A 17,117-nucleotide genomic window follows, 5' to 3' on the forward strand; every position below is an offset into this window, starting at 1 on the left:
GGAAAGTAGGTAATTCATTAGAGCAAAGATGCCTTAACTATATAGCCAGAACATGATCCGACAATCTGAAACTCCGTGAAACACAACCCATATAGCAAAGATGCCTTAACTATATATATCATGAGCATGATCCGACAATTTAAAACTCCATGAAACACAAGCCATGTACGAGGATTTCATTATAGAAATCACAGTAGGTCCAAGATGCTCGGCGAGAGATTTTACCCTGCACCCAAAGATCATGTCACAGAGAAAAAATAGAGGACCTTCCTGAATGTAATGTATATGATTTCTCTCAATAATATGAGCTTCTAGGATTTGCTTTAAGCTCCAGCAACGTTTATGAAGACTCAAACACATTGTCGAAAACAAAACATGGAAAAAGACAATATTGTTATCCGAATTGTAGATGATATAATAGATGAATCAATAATTGAAACAATCTTTGCCATTGAAAGGTAAGATTACTTCCTGTAACTTGATAATCTTCTTTATCCACATTTACAGTTACATTGGAAATTTAGCATAGTGATGAACATAGTTATATATAACTTTGTTAAAATAAATCAAGAACATGCACGCAACCTAATTTTCTTCCCAACAGTTCAACTCATTTTATCATGTACAACGATTGCTGACATTAGTCGAATAATTTCATGCCAGAGAATAAAAGAATAATGTCATGCCAGAGAGTAAAACTCCTATAACTAAACAAGGTACACAGCCCCCATTCACACCTCCTTCTACTGTAATTGTAAAACAGCCATTGAATTTCTTTCAGATACTTCCTAATTAACCTTGGTAGCACTTTGACGATTTTAGTCTGCTGCACAAAATATACACGGGTTTATTAGCTCACAGCACGAGTTGAGATAAAAAGATTGCATTATGAAGTGTACTCTAAAGTACCTAATATAACTGTTTATATATAACCACATTATATATTTACCAACTGTTTTTAACACGTTTAGAATTATTATGTCATTCTTCAGGCTATACATCAAAGTCTGCATAATAGAGTTGGTCTTGGAAAACATATACCATGCTAATTATAGGACCAGAACTGGAATAAGTTGTAATTCTGACACTTTAACAAAACATACCAGCTTAAAAGGGATGTATGTTCCGCCGACCCAGTTGAACACTTTCGGATGAACAATGATAGCTATCATACGATTTAGATATTTCATAACTATCAGATAAGTCCAGTACCAAGTCGCGAATTAACAAAGCTCTTAAGAATGTAAACAACAAAAACAGCTGCTGGAAAAAAGGTTATATAAAAAACCTGGTAAGCTAATCATGAATAGCCAGTACCAACTGTATTATCCACAACCTTAACCTATTCGAATTAATATATCATGTAACTTAGTTTGCCTGTCATTTACTTACTGCATCTTATATACATAAATAATAAGGTAATTCATAAATTATATTTTGAACATGAATTTGACTGAAGCTTAAGCTCAATTTCGTCACTGTTTTGAAATAGCAAGTATAAGGGAAACTGAAACAATTTGCAACAGTGAGTCTGCATCAGTTGACCGGATACTATTACTACTTCGGCAAGTTGCAGAATCACTCTCGTTATATTCTTCAAATGTTACAAACTCTTACAAGTGTTGGAAGTCTAAAAGTATTCTGTCTCAATTTCGAATATCCATCTATGAGTGCATCATATGTGACTTTATCAGGATAGTGGCCTCTTTAAATCATTATTTCTACCAGATCTTCGAGTACAGTTTCAATTAACAAGAGCAGCAAATACTTGTTTTCTTAGTGAGACAGAACGCAACATACTAGAATTTCAAAATATCTACGGACAATGTGTACAAATACAAATACAAATACAACAGACAACCGACTAATTTACAATAGTGACAGTAGACAGAATTTCAACATAAGTCCCGTCGAAAAGATACTAGTTGTACTACTGACTGTTAATAGAACGTACAATATCACAATGCTATAATTGCATTCAGATTTTATGGCGAACATGCACAAAGTGTTGGCAATTTAAATGATGTATAACGTACCTTAACAAACTCTGTCCGTGACAGACCTAAGGCAAAAACTTTTTTTGCAAAGCAAGGAGAGCAGGGTCCTGCTCTTTTGATTTGAGCAAGTCGAATACCATGGAGGTAATAAAATCATCTGCTGCGAAACCATGAGCAACCATCTCATCTATAAGCACACATCCTTCATCATATTTCTTGTTCTCAAAGCAGCCGCGGATAAGTGTATTGTAGGTAACATCATTTGGCATGCAACTACTAGCTTTCATTTGCATAAATATATCATTTGCTTCTTCCAGTAACCCTTCCTTACAAAATTCACTAATCATAACTGTGTAAGATTTCACATTAGGCCGCAAACCCTTTAAAGGAAAATTACGAAAAAAAATTCTTGCATCGTCAACTTTGCCTTCCTTGAACAATCCGTGAATTAGAATATTATAGATGCCTAGATCAGGACATAAGCCATTGCATACCATCATATGAAACGCGGAGAATGCTTCAACGATATAACCATTCTGGCAAAGTCCAAAAAGTAAGGTACGACATGTCACTATATCCAGTTGAAGACCTTGGTTTAGCATCTTGTTCTTAAAAAACATTCGTGCTTCAACATGCCTGCCCGTCTGAAATAACCCATGCAAAATAGTATTGTAAGTTTCAATTGTAGGTGTTAAACCTTCGCTGGGCATCTGTTCTAAGAGATGTATTGCTCTATCTACTTTGAGCTTCTTACAATAACCATTGATCAATATAGTATAGGTACGCGCGTTGGGCAAAATCCCCTTGCTCCTCATGGTTTTGAGCAGTGCTAAAGCTTTATCAACTTCTCCCCGCAAACAGTAACCATCCATGAGCGAATTATATGTGACTACATCAGGATATTGACTCTTCGAATCATTAAATTTATGAGATCGTCTGCATCTTTTACCTTTCCATCTCTGCCATGTGCATCAACTAATATATTATAGGTGTGCACATCTGGAGAAATTTTCCTGCTGTGCATATCTTTTAACAGTTGCATTATATCTTCCCATCGACCGAAGTTGCACAGACCTTGGATTAATCTGTTATAGGTTCTTACATTTGGTGTGATGCCTTTGTCACTCATTCAACAAAAAGACTTAAAGCATGATCGACTAATCTGTTTTTGGACAAACTATCAATAATAATGTTATACGTAACTGTGTCCGGCATACAACCTTTCTTCTCCATGTATCGAAACAACCTAGTAGCGGCGGAAGTGTTACCAGTTTTGCACAGGCCGTCAACTATGGTGCTAAAGATAATTGCATCTGGTTCAATCTGTTTGTACTCAAGAAGCTTCTTGAACAGATTCTCAGCCTCCGTAAACTTGTCCTGGGAAACGAGTCCCCTCACAAGAGTTGTGTAGGTAACGACACTCGGGACAAGACCTCGCTTAAAAATGCCAGCCAATAATGCAAACCCAAAATCAACTTGTTTTAAGTGACAACAACAGTTAATGACAATATTAAAAGTACATACGCTAACAGGAATGTTTAAAACACACATACGCCTAAATTGCGCGAGCGCTACTGAGTATTCGTTCATCTTAATAAGGGCAGCTAACAGCTGATTAAAGTCGATAGGATTAGGCAGAGGTCTCATTTTAAGCATTTTATCAAACAAAACAAGAGCATCATCGAGATTATCGAAACCAACCTTATATTTTTCAATTAGTAATTATTGAAGTTTTGAAAGAGTTTTCGAAGAATATGAAGGATAAGAGGGTTTAAATTTGTAATTAGGGTTAGGGTAAGGGGAGAAATGAGAAAGTGAATGAAACTGAAACAATGCGAGATAACAAGTACTAATATTATTACCTTGACTTATGAATCGAAAACAAGGGCTTGTAATTAAGGTTAAAGCCTTCCTCATCATCATCCTACGAAACAATGCGAGATACCTAGGAATAATTGATCACAACAAATAAAAAACCATTTATTATATAAGGGTTGGCAAATTCCCTTATTTGTGGTCCTATAAACTAATATAATTTCAATAGATTTATATTGTACATATTTTTTAATTTAGTGAAATTATTTATATTGTATATATCTGAGATGGCAATCATTGGATTATTTTGTGAAAAAATAGTGTAAAAATGAATGTGAAAGAAATATAAAATTAAAAATGATTTATTTATCACATGAGAAATTTGGTTAACTTTTGACAGCTCTAATGTTCAAAGATTTTGGTTAACAATGCGAGATACCTAGGAATAATTGATCACAACGAATTAAAAACCGTTTATTATATAAAGGCCGACAAACCGTTGTCAAAATCCTCCCCTTATTTGTAATCCTATAAACTAACATAACTTCAATAGATTTATATCGTACATTTTTGTTAATTTAGTGAAATTATGTATACCGTACATTTTTGAGATGACAATCATTGGATTATTTTGTGAAAAAATAGTATCAAAATGAATGTGAAAGAAATATAAAATTAAAAATGATTTTTTTATCACATGAGAAATTTGGTTAACTTTTGACAACTCTAATGTTCAAGGTATTGTGAGCATTACGAACTTTACTAATACTATTTATCCATGGCGAAAATGTACATCTTTGACGACGGATTTCCGGATGGTAACTATGGAAAGTGGGTAATTTCATGGCTAGATAGAGATAACAGGGTGGGCCGTCAACGATGGTGTTAAATATAAATGCATCTGGTTCAATCTGTTTGTACTGAAAAAGCTTCTTGAACAGATTTTCAGCCTCCATAAACTTGTCCTGGGTAACGAGTCCCCTCACAAGAGTTGTGTAGGTAACGACACTCGGGACAAGACCTCGCTTGAAAATGCCAGCCAATAATGCAAACCCAAAATCAACTTGTTTTAAGTGACAACAACAGTTAATGAGGACACTAAAGGTATATACGCTAACAGGAATGCTTAAAACACACATACGCCTAAATTGCGTGAGCGGTACTGAGTATTCGTTCATCTTAACAAGGGCAGCTAACAGCTGATTAAAGTCTATGTCATTAGGCAGAGGTCACATTTTAAGCATTTTATCAAACAAAACAAGAGCATCATCGAGATTATCGAAACCAACCTTAGATTTTTCTATTAGTAATTGTTGAAATTTCGAAAGATAAGAGAAATTGGGCTTGTAATTAGGGTTAGGGGGAAATGAGAAAGTGAACGAAACTGAAACAATGCAAGAGAACAACAAGTTTTATAATTATTACCTTGTCTTAGGAATCGAAAACAAGTCTTTGAAATTAATGTTAAAGCCCTTCTCGTCATCATCATCGGAAAGTTCCCCTTTTCGCTTATTCCCTCCTGTTTTTAGAAACTCTGCTCTCAGTGTCAGTGTCTCCTGCTTGCTTACCTTCGGTGCTTTTGGTCCTGGCAAACGCTATGTACTATTCTAATAAGCGGAATCCGGTACAATTTGATTTAACGATTATTAATTGATAAGCCTACAAGAATATTATTGTATTATTAACACTATAATTTTAGGAGATGATCTCATTACTTTAATTTGTCAACCCCTTTTAACAAGGTTGTTGTCTTCTATTTATACCAAGTCCCAAATGAGTTTTTTCTTACAAATTGGGTCTTCTTGAGCTTTACATTATGTTCCATAATTATTCTAACTATGACTCATTTGGGCCGTCTTGTCTTGATCCAACATTTGTCCCCTCCTAGTTTAAACAACTATCTTTAGATTTGCGTTTTTATTCCGGGACCTGAGAGTTAGTAAAATGAGCAAAGCGTGGTAAAAAGAATAAAGTAACGAGAGGATTAAATGTTAGTAAAATAAAAAATAAAAAAAAAAAGACAAGGGTATTGAGATAGGAGTGAATGTGTTTGTGCATGTTGTTGTACTTTAACTTTACTTCCTTTCTTCTTCTTCTTCTTTCTCTTTTTTTTTGAAACGTATAAGTATTTTGGTTTTTATTTTCTGGGGATTATTGATTGGACATTAGAGAATTGAACTGTTCGGCTTCTGTTTCACTTAACAAAAACGTAGCGGCTGGCCGGGTTATCCTTATTCTACCTCAAACTCTTGACTACTGCAGTTAACCGTTTGTAAGTCATCTTACACCTTACTATATTGCCTTTTGTTGTTTTTTCTTTTACATCTTGCTTCTCTTGATTTTGTTTATTCGATTTCAATCATTTAATGGATCAATCTAGTTCGTCATTTATCCGTACCGTTTATGGTCGAGATCCCGGTAAGCGACCCCTCGAGGAGGGTGATCAAGAGTCCTTCCTAAATTTGAATAGTCTAGAGATTCCTGACTTAGAACTGTGTGGGTCCTTCGATTTTATGAACGAGGACGAGTTCTTGGGGAATGTCCCTATTGGGCCTCTTCCCTCGCCTCCCCCGAGTCATGCGACCTTAGAGAGGAGACGACAGGTTGTTGAAGATGGTCTTCGGTTGGGTAGGGAAGAGTTTGAGGGAAGAACAAGTTTAAACTATCTGAGTCATTATATTACAAAGGATCCTCCAGTGAACAAGATAAAGTCGTATGTGAATTTGTCGAATGGGTATCGATACCGAGTACCGACAGCTGAAGAACGGGTGTGGATGATGCCGGAATTTGGGATGCACGGGATACCGATGATATTTTTCCACTTCGGACTTCGGTTGCCTATGCATCCTTTTTTCTTGGCGATGTTCGAGGCTATTGGATGTGGGGTTAGTCAGTTGACGCCCAACTCCATTGCCCAGCTTAGTGGATTCGTCGCTCTTTGCTGTGATAGGAATAGAACTCCTTCTTTTAAACTTTTTTTTTCGATATATACAGTTAGGTATCACGACGGACATGTTTATTTTGACTGTCCTTATAAGAAGGTTAAAATTGTCAGTGTTCGATCTTCCAATTCTGGGTACTATGCTAGGTGGTTGTATTTTGGGGGGCCTGATTTAGAGTTTGTGAAACCATGTGGTAAAGTGAGCCAGCTTACTATCGATTATTTAAATAACCTCGAGAAGTACGATGCGAGGTATCTGAATGAGTTTCATGGGTTGAGGTCGATGTACACACATCTTCAGTTAAACGAGCCTGATTTTTTGGAAATGCATGATTGTAAGAGGGGATTTCCAATCGATTAATTATTTTTTCATTAATATATTTATATATATATATATATATATATATGTTTTACTGCTTGTATCCCCCCTTTTTTATATTGCGCGTTGATTCTTTTCCCTTTTTTTGTTTTGTTTTAGTGGCTGGAGTTTCTTTGCAGAAGATTTTGGAAACAGGGTTAGGAAGGAGATGGATAAAGCTATGATGTTGCTCGTTCAGCGTGCCTCGATGAAGAATGCCGATGGAGCGAGTGCTGGTCCTTCTAGGGTTGGGGCTTCTGGGGCTGGGCATTATGTGTTCATCGAGTTGTTAGATGATTAGGGGAACAAAGTTGTGGAGGCTCCTGAGAAGACTGTGCCTGATGCTGATATGGAGGGGCTGAATCCTCGGAAAAGAGGGCGTCGTGAGGTTGATGATGTCAATCTGGGAGGAGGGGAGTTTGTCGAGCCAGCTGTGGCAGGTAGCGGGGTGAATATGACCATCACCTTAGTCAACAGTAGGGTTCTTATGTCCAACATTGGCGAGCCTCGATCCAAGAAGGAACCTGTGAGGGTCGAGATTCAACCCACCGAACGCTGGACCGGAGGAACAACAGTTTCATTGATGGTTTTTAATCTTTTTCATCTTCCCCAAGACGCGATTGCCTTCGATGGTCGGCGTCGGGATGACCTTGCTGACAGGTGTAAGAGTCGAGCCGGGAGGGTATGTGAATTTTGTTTTTATGTAGTGTTTTTCATTGAGTTATTCTTCTTTTTTCGTCTTCTCTCTCTTTTTATTTTTTAACTTTGTATTTATGTGTTGCGGCAGTTCCTCGCAGATTTTATGCATATCGTGGAAGAGTTTCGTGCCGATGGTAATGACGAGGCTTGCAAGAGACTGGAAGCGGAGGTGAATGCTCTTAGGGCTGAGAGGAAAAAGCTTATGACGAGTTATTCAGAGTTGGAGAAGAGATCTACGGAGTTGGTTACTGCGAATACCGCGTTAACCAAGAAGGTGGGAGAAATGGAGGTTTCGGGTCTGTCGAGGGATGTGAGGTTGTCAGAGCTCGAGCGGAAGCTTCAAGAAGCTGAGAAAGAGCGCGATGACCTAAGAAGTAAGTGTGAAGGCTGGGAGCGTCATGTCGACGGGATGAATGCATCGTACAAATTGATTGTCGATGAGAATGCTGTTTTGAAGGCGGAAGTCCAAAAAGGGATCAAGGACATTGCTAACGCCCTTGGAGATGGCTATGGGCGTTGTATTGGTAGGATGCAGGGGGCGGGGTGGACACCACGGGGCACTCATTTGAGGATTATATTGCCGACCTCGCTGCTTGGCAGCCCGATGATCCGACCGATAAAAATTGAAGGCGGGGAATGCCCCGTAGATGATGTATGAATTTGAATTTTAAGTTTCTGCTGTTGTTAGACGATGTTTCTTGATTGATGCTACGTTGTTTATCGTACTTTGAATGAGGCTTTGGTGGCCTTAGATGTTTTTATGATATTCGCTTATCTATTTGGTAATTTTTGTGTTAGCCTACTAAAGTTTTCTGTGTTAGGAATTGCAAGTGTAAGGTTTTCATACCACTTGGGTTTTGAGTCTGTTTGCGTAGTGCTTAACTGTTGTGTAAGAATATTTTGCATGTGAAGGGATCGATTATTGTTCGTCGTTCGGGAATACATATGTTATCTATACTTGGAGTCTAATGGGATACATCCAACTTATGTTGTTGTTTTTGTTTTTATTTTTTCTTTATCTTTGAAGCAGATAATGAATTATGACGTTTTCGTAAAGTAATTTTGAAAGCTTTCATAACTTAAATTCCCTCGATGGGGATCTCATAACGACCCTCATTGCATCGAGGGTTGGTTTTTGGTAGGGCCATATGGCCTCGAAGTTTCAATCATTACATAAAGAGTTAATCACTGGTAAAATTTCTTGAGGTGGATGCCATTCAGGCATTCTTAATTGGTTGACCATCGAGGTACGAGAGCTCGTAGGTTCCTGTGCTGACGACCTTCGACACCTTGTACGGGCCTTCCCATGTTGGTTTAAGTTTTCCTGAGATTGTTGGCTGTGATGCGGCGGAGTCTCGAAGGACAAGGTCTCCCACTTCGAATCGTTTATTTTTGACTTTCTTGTTGAAGTACCTTGCCGTCTTCTCCTGTTGTGCGATCATGCGAAGTCTAGATTCTTCTCTTGTTTCTTCAAGTAAGTCATTGTGAAAGCGTAATCCTTCGGTAGCGAGAGAAGGATCGAAGACTTCGATCCTCGGGGAAATCAGACTAATCTCGACAGGCAAAACAGCGTCGACGCCGTACGCGACACGGAAAGGGGTTTCTCCTGTTGCACTTCGAGGAGTTGTTCTGTAGGACCACAGCACATTAGGGAGCTCATCAACCCAACATCGAGGAATTTCTTCTATTCTTTTCTTTAACCCTTGTAAGATGGTTCTATTCGTCACTTCTGCAAGGCCATTGGCCTGTGGGTATGCAACCGAAGCTTTGATGTGCTGGATTTTCAAATCGCTTAAAGTTTTTTCGAATTATGCGCCTACAAACTGTGTCCCGTTATCTGAGACTAAAATCCTTGGAATTCCAAATCGAAATACCACATATTTCATAAAAAATTCAATCATCTCTTTTTCTCTGATCTTGGAGAGAGGTTTTGCCTCGACCCACTTCATCGCGTAGTCGACTGCAACCACGATATATTGGCACTGACTTTTAGACTTTGGGAAGGGGCCCACAATATCGATTCCCCATTGATAGAAAGGGCAAGGGGCGAGGATCGAGTTGAGCTCCGTTGTGGGTCGATGACACACGTTCCCATGTCGTTGACATGCCTAACATTTGCGGATGTAACTTTCACAATCTTTTCGGAGTGTGGGCCAATACATCCCCTGTCTCATGATTTTAAGAGCTAGGTTCTTTCCCCCGAGATGTTCGCCACATATTCCCGTGTGAACCTCGAGGATTGCTTGATTGGCCTCTTCTGGGCTTAAACAGCGGAGAAGTGGTTCAGTTAAAACACGTCGATATAACACTGAGCCGACCGTGCAATAGTTCCTTGCCTTAAACATGATAGCGCGGGCTTCACTTTTCTCCATGGGAATCTTGTTTTCTAGGATGTACTCGAGAATAGGGCTTCGCCAGTCGGGATTACTCTGAATGTTGTGGACCATCAATGTGTCGATAGCGGGGGATTTCAGGCTGTCAACATATACTGGGTCGAGGTTCATTTTCAGATTGGACGAGGCTAACTTGGCGAGGGAATCAGCCCACTGATTTTCTGTTCTATCAACATTTGAGAGTTTTGAGCAGCTCTTGTGTCATTGCAAGGTATTTAGCCATATTTCATTGTGAGTCTTAAACTCTCTGCTTATTTGCTTGACTCTAGCTGGGAATCACCAAATATGTCGATAATATCTACCTTGAGGTCTGTTACCAATTTTAATCCCGCAATTAGTGCCTCGTACTCAGCCACGTTATTTGTCGCTTGGAATTCGAACTTAAGGGTTTGCTGGACTTTAAACCCTTCTGGGCTGATAAGAATTATCCCAGCACCACCAGAATTCGAGGTCGATGATCCATCAACAAACAATAGCCACGGTCTTAACTGGGCTTCCTCGAGATCTGACCCTTTGGCCATGAATTGGCATTCTGCTACAAAATCTGAGATGACCTGAGCCTTTATGGTTGTTCGTGGTTTATACTCGATGTAGAACTGACTTAGTTCGATGGTCCATGCGGCGAGCCTTCCTGTCATATCGGGTTTGTGCAAGATTCTTTTGAGTGGCGAATTTGTCAGCACGTGTATTTCCCTTGCTTGGAAATAGTGTTGGAGTTTTCTGCTTGCAATGACCAAGGTGTACACGAGCTTTTCGACCTGAGGGTACCGAGTTTCAGCATCACGCAGTGAGTGACTAATGTAGTACACGGGAACCTTTCTTCCTTCGTCGAGTCGAACAAGGATGGCTGCAACTGTTTCGTCGGACACCGACAGATAAATGCGCAGAGCTTTGCCTGGGATTGGCCTAGTGAGGATGGGAAGATTTGTTAAAAATGCTTTGAGTTCCGTGAAGCTGGATTTGCACTCATCATTCCATTCGAATGGTGTTGATCTTGAAGCCTTTTTTATGGTGGCGAAGAACGAGAAGCACCTTTTGGACAATTGCGGGATAAATCTTCGCAGGGCTGCTATGCATCCTGTTAGCTTTTGCAAGTCTTTGATGGATTTTGGATCATCCATTTCAAGAATGGTTTTTGTCTATGCGGGGTCGGCCTCGATGCCTCGATGTGTGACTAGAAAACCCAGAAACTTGCCGGATGTAAGCCCGAATGAGCATTTGTTAGGGTTGAGGCGCAAGTTATGCCTTCGGGCATTTTCAAAGGTCTCACGAAGATCAAGTGAGTGGTTAACGGCGAGTTTGGACTTGGTTATCATGTCATCGACATAGATTAACATGTTTTTCCCTATTTGCGAGCCAAAGATTGTGTCCATCATCTGTTGAAAAGTTGCGCCAACATTAATCAACCCGAAGGGCATGACCCGATATCCGAACACTCCTCTGTGAGCAATGAATTCCGTTTGCTCCCAGTCATGAGAATCCATTTTTATCTGATTGTACCCTGAAAACGCATCCATAAAGGAAAAGGAGTTCGTTCCCTGCTATAGAGTCGATCAGCTGATCGATGTTTGGGAGTGGGTAGAAATCTTTGGGGCATGCTATGTTAACATCAGAATATTCGACACACATTCGCCATTTTCCGTTGTGTTTCTTGACCAAAACGACATTGGAGATCCATGTGGGGGACTGGACGCTCTCGATGAATTTAGCTTCGAGAAGTCAGTCGATTTCTTGATCGATAGCTGCCCTTTTTTCTTCGGAGAATATTCGACGTTTTTACCGTATTGGAGCAATGTTTTTGTTGATGTGGAGGGACTGTCGTGCGATGACCTCGGGAATTCCTGACATGTCTTTCGGGTCCCAGGCGAAGATATCGGCAAATTCTCTAACAAGGTTAATGATCTCTTGCTTCAAATGTTCAGGGAGTCCTTTTCCCACCTTGGTTGGGTTGCCGGTGACCACTTCGATCTCCTCCGTCTCTTCTGCAGGGAAACATGAATTCTGATTTATAGATTCAATTGAGTCGCGGGGGTCGATCTCGAGTATTTGGTTAATTCCTAGATCATCCTCCCCTTTTTTCTTTGGGGAAACTGTTGTCAGGTAGCACTGTCTCGCAGTCGCCTGATCTCCAATCATTTCTCCGATGCTGAAGTCGGTGGGAAATTTCATCTTCAAATGGGAGATTGAAGTTATTGCTTTTAGGGCTGTGATTGTAGTACGACCTAGGATGGCATTAAAGCTGGAGGAAGCACTGATCACATGAAATTTAATGACTTTCCAAACCTGGCAAGGTGGTGAGCCAAAGAGAACTGGCATATCAATGGTTCCCACCACATGGACCTCACTTCCGGTAAAACCGTACAATGGCGTTCGAGAGTTCTCGAGTTGTCGATCTCCGATGTCCATTCGCGAAAAGGCGTGATGGTAGAGGACATCGACAGAACTTCCGTTGTCGACCAGCATCTTTTTTACAGTATTATTTCCTACTCGGGTGGTGATAACAAGAGCATCTTGATGACCCTCGATGAGCCCCGGATGATAATCATCATCGGAGAAGGAAATGACTGGGGTCGGGTTCGCGCGAGGGCGTTTAACTGTCGAGGGATTGACATTGAAGACTTCTCGAGCGTACGTTTTCCTGGAGTTGTGAGAGAATCCTCCGGAAGCTGCTCCCCCGAAAATGACGTCAATGACCCGATCCTCTTGATCTCGATGGTGACGTCTAGGATTGTCTTCTTGTTGTACGTAATGTACTAACTGTCCCCGACGAATCTTTCCTTCTATGAGGTTGCTAAGTTGAAAGTATTGTTCTGTAGTGTGACCGGTATCATCATGATACTCACAATATCTGGAGCTATGGGGTCTTCTGGCCTTCATGGGCCTCGGTGGTCTGTAGTCTGGCTCTGTCTTTAGAACCGTCAGAATTGTTGTCTTCTCTATGTTCAATTTAGTGAATTCTTTTTCTGGTCGAGTGCGGGGCTGCCAGTCCATTTCCCTTCTGTCCCTCGAAAAGCTATCATCCACACGTGGTGGAGGTGATCGACGACGTTCATGGCGTCTTTCTCGCGCGGGGGATCGCGGGCTATAGCTACGACGACGTTCATGCCTTGAAGAGCATCGGGGTGACTGAATGCAGCTCACTGCTTCTTGTAGCATCATACGATGTTCGATAATTTGGAATGCTGCTTGGAGAGTCTTTAGCCTTTTTTCAAAAATTTCTTCTAGGAGTAATCCATGTCGTGACTTATCGATGCCCGCCGTTAAGAAGTTGACATCCATTTGTTCAATTAAATCTGGAATATCGGCGATCTCTTCCCTAAATCGGGTTAAAAAGCTGCGAAGGCTCTCACCTGAGCGTTGATGCATCATTAAAGACGTTGTGACCTTGATGCCTTTGTAGTTACTGGAGAACCGGGCTTGGATATACTTTTTAAGGTTGCCTATGAATCGATGGATCGAGGGGGCAAATTGCTATACCATCGGAGTGCTGTGCCTTGAAGGCATGTAGAGAAAAACTGACAACGGGCGATTTCAGAGTGACCGAAGAAAGCCATTCGTCCGTCGAATGTGTTGAGAAATGCCAACAGGTCTGAAGATCCGTCGAAGTGATCGATGGATGGGGTTTTTAATGTCCTGTCGATGCTTGCTTTCTCGAGGACGAGGGATAAAGGGCTTTCAGAGACAGTTTTGAATCCTGATTGATTCCTCATAATGTTACGCATTTGGGCGATTTCTTCTTGTATTTTGGCGAATTCTTCATGTGATATGGACTCTGTGGATTCAGTTTGGCGCGAAACCTCGGCGGATGACACTGTCCGCTGTCGACGCTCACGTGGTTGTGAATAAGTCGACTCTGCCGATGGTTCATATTCATATTCTGCATCATCGTCTTCATCATAAAATTCATCATCTTGCTCTTTGTTTTGTATCGTTGTTTGTTGGAGCTCTCGTCGGAGACGGTGAATTTCACTCTTTCGCTCGAGTTTGGCCTGCAGCCTCCGAGTCTCACGTTTTAATAGTTCTAGCTCTTCGTCTGAATCAAATGGTTCTTCTGGTTTTTCCAGATTTTCTTGGTTTTGAGCCTTTAGCTTTTCTTTCTTTTCTAAATGTAGTCGCATGTCGCTTGAGAGAACATTTTTACCTTTGGAGGTTTGTATTCTAAAACGCTGATCTGAGACGGATTTCCTCTTCTTGTCTCTTTGACGTGTATCTTTCAAGCTCTCCGGCTGATCCTCAGGAGGGCCTTCAGGTGGAGGAAATAAACATTTTGGCTTTAACGCCGACTGTTTGGGAAGCTCACGGCCATCGAAGGTCGAGGGGTCGGCGGCAATTTCTGCCGTCAACTCCTTCACTTGAGTTGGTCCGACTGTTCCCGGATCAAGCTCTTCCACAATCATTTTCTGGTTGGATCTGTAAAGCAAAGCTTCTTCTAGCGCCAAATGATAAGCCTACAAGAATATTATTATATTATTAAGACTATAATTTTAGGAGATGATCTCTTTGCTTTAATTTGCCAACCCCTTTCAATGAGGTTGTTGTCTTCTATTTATACCAAGTCCCAAATGGGTTTTTTCTTACAAATTGGGCCTTCTTGGGCTTTACATTATGTTCCATAATTATTTTCTAACTATGACTCCTTTGGGTCGTCTTGTCTTGGTCCAACATTAATAATTTTAGTTATTAATAAAATAAATAAATAGTGTTATATATTCGTTAAACTACTATCACTAAATAGACATAATCTACTTATACAGCTAAATTACAATAACAACTTATTTTATTATTAAAAATATATATAAATAGTAGTATATTTCCATTAAACTAATAAATTGTTAAAAAACTGGTCATAATCTACTTATTCAACTAAATTACGAGCGCATAGTATCCTATTATTTTTATTATAAATTTATATTTATTATATATATATATAATATTTGAAAATTATAATATAACGGGATAAATAAAATTTTTGAATATTAACAAGAATTCATGCATTGCACGAGATTTAAGTTAGTATATAATAAAGAGTAAACGACGTCTAGGAGGTAGTCGGTCTAGTTCACTATAATTATACTAATATTTAAAATAAAACAATTACTATTTACAATATAAATATATATTACAAATAAATTGATTACATTCACAATATAATTATATAAATACAAATAGAATTGAAATATTTCTAATAGTTTTGATTTAAACAAAATAATATATAAAATTGTACTATTGATCCAATCCTCAATAAAAAATAAATATAAATTACGTACAATTAGTTGGATTTGCAGCCTCAAATTAAAATAAAATAATAAAGGCCGATAAAAATTTTGAAAGTAAATTCGTTTGGTCGATATAATGTTATCAGACTAAAACAAAAAAAAATAAACTAGCTAAAACAAAATAAATTGAAAGTAAATTTGTTTGACAGATATAATGTCATCAGAGTAAAATAAAATTATGCATATTATCAATTGAGTCCAAAGCATAATAATATTTATTCCAGGCTAAAATGAAATTAAACAAAATATAATTAGCTGAATTTAGTTGACATAACATGTCTCAGACTAAAATTAAGATTTGCTACATTTGGATAAAATAATATAATAAATTATATCGATCTAGTTAAAAAATACTTTATTAAACCAGTCTACAACATAATGCGGTGGTCGATATAATGTCATCAGAATAAAACGAAATATGTTATCTATTTGATTTAAAATAAAATAATATTTAATCAGAGCTAAAATAAAATTAAAAACAAACTAAATTTAATTAGATGGTTAATATAACATGTCTAAGGCTAAAACAAAATAATATATATTATTAATCTACGCTAAAAATAAAATTAAGTTCAAATTATAGGTAATTTTTATATTATTAATACGTGTTAAAATAAAACTAAAGTCTGTCTAATTTGTTGTTAGGTATAATGTAGGCAAGAGATAACTGAAATCCGACCCTAATAGTCGAAATATTAAAAGATTGATTAGAGATTTGTGTGTAAAATGTTTGGGTTTATATAATTACGGGGTTTTTTCAATTTTTATAATATCCAAAACTATTTTAATAAAATGAAAATAGAGATGATTCAATATAATTGCGTCGGACTAAAATAAACCAATACATGCAATTCATCCCGGCAAAAAAAATTATACAATTAAATCATGATAAATAAAAATTAATATAAGAAATAACTATACCAGCTAAAATAAAATAACATGTACTTTTATCATTGATCCGGGTTTAAACAAATTAAATTAAAATAAATTTGAATATAATAATTGAATTTGTTAGGTATTAAAGTAAAAATAATTCGTTTACGTTAAAATTTATCTTTTAATTTTAAACATAATTATCATTTAAGAATTTTAACAAAATAAATCTTTCAATAACTGATATTTCTTTCATTTTATTCCCCCATCCACACCTCTTTCATTTTAAGCATTGGCAAGGTACATAACCCCATTCACACCTCTTTCATTTTAAGCATTTACAAGGTACATAGCCCCATTCACAAGCTTCTGAACTAAACGGCAAGCTGAATAAAATTCTAAGCTAAATTTCTTCATTGATTTGAAAAAGCAAGTGAACTGAAGAATTTGCCACAGTGAGTCTGCATCAGTTGACTGGATACTAAGACTACATTACAACTAAAGCAAGTACATGTATAACTATTGTTGTAACCTTCAAATTTTGTTAAACAAACTCTTACAGGTGTTGCCAATTTACAAGTAATCTGAACCCCAAAAAACTTCCTGTCTCCATATCGAATATCCATCTAAAAGTAGGCATCATATGAGAAGTTATGAAGCTCGTGGCCTCTTAAAATAATTATTTCATAATACGAAAAGTATAAAAGATACTACTCTTAAGTAGGAGAATGTAGAATAACCGACTAATTCACAACATTGACAGTT

The 17,117-nt window shown here is 38.3% G+C and overlaps 1 protein-coding gene, 1 long non-coding RNA gene and 1 pseudogene across 2 annotated transcripts; all 3 read right to left on the reverse strand.

Moving 5' to 3' along the window:
* Positions 1-575: 575 nt before the first annotated feature.
* On the reverse strand, positions 576-5,240 carry LOC141671525 (uncharacterized; annotated as a pseudogene).
* Positions 576-5,375, reverse strand: LOC141671657 (uncharacterized). Its single transcript, XR_012555200.1, has 2 exons — positions 5,238-5,375; positions 576-826 (listed from the first exon to the last, which is right to left on the reverse strand). It is a non-coding gene; the product is annotated as an uncharacterized LOC141671657 (long non-coding RNA).
* A 3,652-nt stretch (positions 5,376-9,027) lies between these two features.
* Positions 9,028-10,314, reverse strand: LOC141673143 (uncharacterized). Its single transcript, XM_074479876.1, has 3 exons — positions 9,924-10,314; positions 9,685-9,770; positions 9,028-9,585 (listed from the first exon to the last, which is right to left on the reverse strand). The coding sequence occupies exons 1-3, from the start codon at positions 10,312-10,314 to the stop codon at positions 9,028-9,030; spliced, it is 1,035 nt and encodes a 344-aa protein (XP_074335977.1).
* Between the last annotated feature and the right edge of the window lie 6,803 nt (positions 10,315-17,117).

The sequence above is a fragment of the Apium graveolens genome, chromosome 7 (genome assembly GCF_009905375.1).
Source record: "Apium graveolens cultivar Ventura chromosome 7, ASM990537v1, whole genome shotgun sequence".
Lineage (NCBI taxonomy): Eukaryota > Viridiplantae > Streptophyta > Magnoliopsida > Apiales > Apiaceae > Apium > Apium graveolens.

Coding starts and splice junctions, on each gene's coding strand:
- LOC141673143 (XM_074479876.1), bottom strand. CDS start 10,314: ATGAACCTCGACCCAGTATATGTTGACAGCCTGAAATCCCCCGCTATC. Junction 9,771..9,923: donor TGAAAGTTACATCCGCAAAT/GTTAGGCATGTC, acceptor TCGTGGTTGCAG/TCGACTACGCGATGAAGTGG. Junction 9,586..9,684: donor AATTTTTTATGAAATATGTG/GTATTTCGATTT, acceptor TTGAAAATCCAG/CACATCAAAGCTTCGGTTGC.